Source organism: Anolis carolinensis, unplaced genomic scaffold (assembly GCF_035594765.1).
Source record: "Anolis carolinensis isolate JA03-04 unplaced genomic scaffold, rAnoCar3.1.pri scaffold_12, whole genome shotgun sequence".
Classification (NCBI taxonomy): Eukaryota; Metazoa; Chordata; class Lepidosauria; order Squamata; family Dactyloidae; genus Anolis; species Anolis carolinensis.
This window is the reverse complement of record NW_026943823.1, coordinates 22860371-22866854: the sequence shown is the minus strand read 5'-3', so window position 1 is coordinate 22866854 and position 6484 is coordinate 22860371. Positions and strand designations below refer to the sequence as shown.

Here is a 6484-nt window from a genome sequence, read left to right as displayed (position 1 = left end):
TCTGTGCCCAGAGATCTTCAATTGTCAATGTTACGGGATCAAATTGCTATGGCTTATTCTCCCACGAAGAAAGTGTGAGCACTGCCTTTCCTCAGGGATCCTCTTGGTAACTTCATTTGATAGTTGAGTTAATCACGATCTGGGCCTCATTCCTGTTATTATTATTTATTTATTTTTTTAAAAAAAACCCTCTACTTCTGACCTACATTTCAGCTGCAGCATGGAATTACATTTTTTCAGTATTGCTTGGATATTGTGAATATTTCATCCTTTTTACTACAGCCAGTTATATCTACATTACACATGAATAACCTGTGGCTGCTTGGTAAGGTTAAAGTGCGAAGTATGGAACCCTGTGCAGTCGGTCAATGCAACCTAAGCAACGTCATTGCATTTTAGGCAGCAGAAGGTGTCACCCCAAAGGAGATTCATCAAAGAATCCATCTGTTCCCGATAATGAAAAAAAATCTGCGAGGACATCATTATGATTCTGATGAAGACGTTGAGAGAACTGTGAGACACCGGTTGCGGAAACAGAGTGTCTACTTCTTCCGTGACGGCTTCGGAAAATTTGTTCATCAGAAATGTATCCAATTGTCTGGAGATGATGTGGAAAAGTGAATAGTGGTATGTCAGAACCCTGCTACTAGAGCCTGGATGTGGCTCTGAGTTTCAGGGTCACTGACATTGATAAGACACCTGCGTCCCAGGACTCGGAGGAGAAACGGCTGATGGACTTGGCGGGGAATTTGCGCGGGGTTTTACTGAGCGGGAAGAGACTGTTCAAATGAGGGGGAGGGTATATAAAGGAGGGTTGGCCGGAGCCTCCCATTCTTGGCTTTTCTGATGTTCATGTTTCCTACAGTAAAAGTTCCTGGTGATACCACAGAGAGTCTCGTGTGTTCATTCAGGAGCGGCTGTGGTGAGCTGACACTAAGCCAAGAATACGGACACCATCCCGCTGTAGCGGTGAGGTGTAACATGCAAGTGGAGGATGAAGAGCTCTTGGGCGCCGGAGGAGGAAGGTCGGAAAGGGCCACTCCCGAGACGGACGCTGAGTTCCACCAGCTGGCGGCCCTGGCGTCATCCACCGCTTATGCCCAGCCAAATGGGGTAACCCAGAGGCGCGGAGTGGTGCGGGGAGATAGCACCGGAGGAGAGGAAGGTTCACCTTCCCCAGGCCCGCAAAAGATGGTGTTTCTGGAGGAGAGGATGTCGGCGATGGAGACCACCCTGGCAGTGATGTCGAGGGCGATGGAGCGCCTGGCGGTTTTGGCGGAGCCGGAGCGAGGAAGGGAACTCCGGGCTAGCTCAATGTGGGACGTGAGCATGGGAAGCAGCCAGGGCTTTGCAGACCTCCCAGCACCGAAGGGAAGGGAAATGCGAAAGGAGCCCGGTGCCCGGCCCAAGATCCAAACGAGCCTGACGCGGGTGGAGGAGAGTGACGACGAAGGGGAAAAGCCTCCGAGAATCCCGGCTACGCTCCCAACTGAGACCCTGGTGCCCCTGGCGAATGCCGGGCGTGGCACAGGACAAAGGGAAGCAGCAGCGGGGCCCACTGGCCCGCAAGGGGGCTTGCGACGGGCGGAGAATTGGGGATTGCCACCACAGGGACCCCTACCGAGACGAGAGGAACTAAGGATCGAGTTTGGGGGAGAGTCCTCTGAACTGGATTTTTTCCTGACCACGGTGAGGGGCTATATGGAGGACAATGCCCACACTTTTAGAACGGAATCCAGCCGGGTACGGGCCATTGGTGCAGTGTTGAAGAGGGGAGCGGCCAGCTGGTACGTTCAACTACACGCGCGGCGCGACCCATGTCTGGGGTCACTCCGACGCTTTATGGGGGCCCTGGAGACCCGTTTCCGAGATCCACTGGAGCAGATCCGGGCGAGGGAGGAGTTGAAGACCGTCTCCCAGGGGCAGAGGTCGGTATCTGAGTATGCGGAGGAGTTCCAATGCCTCGCTGAAAAGGTGCCGGAATGGTCTGCAGTGACAAAGATAGAACTCTTCAAAGAGGGGCTCAGGCGGGAGATCCTCTCCTGGGCGGTGCATCGTGATGAGCCTGACACACTGCGCGGATGGATTCAGCTGGCGGGGCGCATCGAGACATCGCTGGCCCAGGCGAGGAGGCACCGAGGAGGGCTACAGCAGCGGCCGCAGATGAAAGAGGGGAGCCGGAAGGAGGGATCAACCCCAGCCGGGAGGAGAACGGAGCCGACAGGGAACGTGAGCACCAGCAGGAGGGGCTGCTTCGTGTGCGGCCGTTTGGGCCACAGGGCTGCCGAGTGCTGGCAGAGAAAAGGGGAAGGCGGAGGCCCGCCCAAACCAAGAGCCGTGGCAGGGAAACGCGCCGAGGAAGAACCACCGATGAGGCACCACTCGGGGGGGTTGGTAAGTCAGGACAAAGCCATGATAGTGGTCCCCATTCAGCTGGAAAGTGGCAGCAAACAAGCAACCTGCAAAGCATTTGTGGATTGTGGATGTTCCAGGAACATCATCTCCCCTGAATTAGCCGAGGGATTGGGATGCGAAAGAACGAACCTAAAATCCCCAATAGCTTTTTCGCAGTTGGACGGATCCACAGCATCGGGATCATTAGCTAAGTACAGTGCCGAAGATGTAAAGTGTAAGATAGGGAGTTGGGAAGGAAAGGTGTCATTTGTGATATCACAAATAGCCAGCTATAATGTTATACTAGGCATGCCATGGCTGGGGCAGGCCAACCCGCAAATCAACTGGGAGGATAAGAGCATGATCTTCAGGATGAAGTTGGAAGGAGGGAGCCAGGAAGTGGAAAGGGAGCCGGGGAAAAGGGGGGAGGAAGACTCTATCAGGATAGCAGAACTGGCAGATAAATTACCCCCAGAGTATCGGGATTTTGTGGACGTATTTGATGAGAAGGAAGCAGACAGTTTCCCACCGAAGCGGAGAGTTGAAGTGAAGATAGAGCTAGTCCCAGGAGCAGAGCTTCCTAAGGCAAAAATATACCCAATGTCGGCTAGGGAAAAGGAGGAACTGAGAAAATACATTGATAAAAACCTAGCGAGGGGTTTCATAGAGCCTTCAAATTCCCCTCTAGGGGCGCCTGTGTTGTTCAGGCGCAAAAAGGACCAAACGCTGAGGCTCTGCATTGACTACAGGGGCCTGAATGCAATCAGTTCTGGAAATAAATACCCCCTACCTTTAGTGAAGGACTTGATCGCCCAGTTATCGGAGGGACAGATATTCACTAAATTGGACTTAATTGAAGCGTACCATAAATTGCAGATTAAACCAGAGGACAGGTGGAAGACGGCCTTCTCCTGTGCATTCGGATTATTCAATTATCGTGTGCTCCCTTTCGGTTTGTGCGGCGGAGGCGCCGCGTTCATGCAATTAATCAACGAAGTGTTGCATCCATTGTTGTACAAGGGAGTCTTTGTTTTTTTAGATGACATATTGTTAGTATCTCGGACTAAGGAGCAACACATAGAACTAGTCAGGGAAGTCCTGCAAAAGTTGAGAGAAGCAAAACTGTATGCGAAGCTTGCCAAGTGCGAGTTCAATAAAGACCAGATAGACTTTCTGGGGTATAGGATTTCCTCCCAGGGAGTGGCGATGGACCCTGCGAAGGTAGAAGACGTGAGGGGGTGGGAAGCCCCCAAAACACGGAAGCAGCTGCAATCCTTCCTAGGGTTCGCAAACTTCTATAGAACATTTATCAAGGACTTTGCGCGCCTCACTTTGCCATTAACGGATTTGTTAAAGACTAAAGGTAGGGGAGAAACAGCCAAAGTGAAGGCCCCAGGGGCCAAACTGGCCTGGACAATAGAATGCCAGGAAGCTTTCGAAGCCCTTAAAAAGCGTTTTACTGAGGAGCCAGTCCTACAGCACCCTGATATGTCTAAAGCCTTTGTATTACATTGCGATGCGTCAGACCGGGCATATGGGGCAGTTCTGCTACAGAAAGACGAGGGGGGGAACCTGAAGCCATGTGGCTATCTGTCAAAAAAGTTTAGCGATACAGAAAAAAACTGGCCGATTTGGGAGAGAGAAGCCTTAGCGATTCTAAAAGCACTAGAGTGCTGGAGACACTTTCTGGAAGGAAGTGGAACACCGTTTGAGGTGTGGACTGACCATAGAAATTTACAGTATCTAAGATCCCCTCGTAAACTATCAGCGAAGCAAATTAGATGGGCCCAATATTTCAGCCGTTTTGATTTCAGACTCAGATTCTTCCAGGGGAAACATAATATACTCGCTGACGCTCTCTCTCGGATGCCTCAGCACGGGGGAGGAATTCAGGAATCTGAAGGGAGTATTTTTCTTGATAAGCAATGGGGCCTGGCAGTACTAACTCGAGCACAAGCGGCCAAAGAAAACAAACGTACTGCCATTTCCACGGGGGGAGGAGAAATATGGGAGGAAGAGTTGAAGCGAGCGTATGGAATGGACAAATGGTTACAAACAAACAAAGAAAAGGGAGAATTGTGTGGGGATTTGGTGTTTGTAAATAAGAAATTGTATATTCCTGAATGTTTAAGACGAGAAATGTTAAGGAAGTACCATGATAACAAGGGTGCGGGTCATCTAGGCCCCACCAGGACTATTAAACTGTTGGCCAAACAATGCTGGTGGCCCGGAATGAGGAAAGACGCCAGGGGATACGTCACGCAGTGTGAATTATGTGCAGAGGGAAAAACGCCACCGGGGAAGCCCCAGGGGCTATTGCAGAAGGTGGTGGAGCCCATGAGGCCATGGGAATGCGTAGCCATGGATTTTGTAGGCGAACTACCCCCCAGCAGAGGCCACAGATACATTTGGACAATATTGGACCTATTCTCAAAACAGGCACACTTTGTGGCTCTGCCAAAACTCCCTTCAGCTGAAAAACTTGCTGATTTGTATGTGAAGCATGTATATCGCCTACATGGGTGTCCCGACAAGATAATTAGTGACCGGGGAGTCCAATTTACTGCAAAATTTTGGGGAAAATTCTTACAGCTGTTAGGAGCAGAAAGGAACCTGAGCTCGGCCTTTCATCCCGCGACCAACGGGGGGGTCGAACGTACCCAACAGACACTGTGCCAATTCTTAAGGATGTACACCAATTATAGACAGGATGATTGGGCGGACCTTCTTCCGTTTGCTGAGATGGCTTTTAACGGGGCCGTACATTCGGCCACAGGTCGTGCCCCATTCGAAATAGTATACGGACAGGAGGTGGCACCTTTCCCCAGGCTACCCGAGTGGAAGGAAGGGGAGGGCCAGACCGACGAGGAATGGCCGGCCAAAATCAAGCAAGGGTGGCAAACCGTGGTAGAGGCATTGCGGGAAACACAAAAGAAGTACAAGCTCTTTGCGGATCGTAGGCGCCGAGAGGGGGACAAATTGGGCGAAGGAGATCTGGTTTGGCTGAGCACAAAAAACCTGAAATTGGGGTTCCCATCCAAGAAATTGGCTCCACGCTATATAGGGCCATTCAGGGTAGCAAAAAGAATAAACGAAGTGACCTATGAGCTGAGGCTACCAAAGGACCTAGGAAAGGTACACCCGGTATTCCATTGCAGCCTGTTAAAAAAGTATAAAGGAACTCTGGACAGCGGAGAACAATAGTTGTGTTAATCTTTTCCTTCCAGGACGAAGGGGAGGAGGACGCCATGTCAGAACCCTGCTACTAGAGCCTGGATGTGGCTCTGAGTTTCAGGGTCACTGACATTGATAAGACACCTGCGTCCCAGGACTCGGAGGAGAAACGGCTGATGGACTTGGCGGGGAATTTGCGCGGGGTTTTACTGAGCGGGAAGAGACTGTTCAAATGAGGGGGAGGGTATATAAAGGAGGGTTGGCCGGAGCCTCCCATTCTTGGCTTTTCTGATGTTCATGTTTCCTACAGTAAAAGTTCCTGGTGATACCACAGAGAGTCTCGTGTGTTCATTCAGGAGCGGCTGTGGTGAGCTGACAGTGGTAGTTAAAGAGCGCATTCTAAGGATTATTTCTATATCTGATTTATTAAAATATTCCCATCCTATCCAATTAAAATATTCCCATGAAGGTGGAGGCATTACTTTTCATTCAGCCCACGTACAATATGCAACTGGTCCTAACCAATGATGTTAATGTCAATGTTGTGGGAACATAACTTGCACTTTCGGCCCAGTTTCTTTTGGAGCCAAACCAAGATTTTATCATTACATTTTTTGTATGTGATCTTTTATGACTTGTTTTTATTGTTGTCTGACTTGTTTTATTGCTTTGTTTTTATATTGCTGATGTCTGGGCTTGGCCCCGAGTCCCTTTGGTGAGATGGGGTGGGGTATAAAATAAAATTATTATTATTATTATTATTATTATTATTATTATTATTATTATTATTATTTAGCTCTCCTCAAAAGATAGTGAAGACTGTTTCATACTAAACTTAAGATCTGAAGCATTATCCCATTTGTGTTAAGATTAACAACTGGCTTGACACCGATTAGATCCCGCAGGTCTGATGCCA

At 49.8% G+C, this 6484-nt stretch overlaps 1 protein-coding gene across 1 annotated transcript; it reads left to right on the top strand.

Moving 5' to 3' along the window:
• Nucleotides 1–627: 627 nt before the first annotated feature.
• Nucleotides 628–5948, top strand: LOC134294059 (uncharacterized). The gene is made up of 2 exons (XM_062963862.1): nt 628–2394; nt 5622–5948. The coding sequence occupies exons 1-2, from the start codon at nt 847–849 to the stop codon at nt 5661–5663; spliced, it is 1590 nt and encodes a 529-aa protein (XP_062819932.1). The 5' UTR covers nt 628–846; the 3' UTR covers nt 5664–5948.
• The last annotated feature ends 536 nt before the right edge of the window (nt 5949–6484 follow it).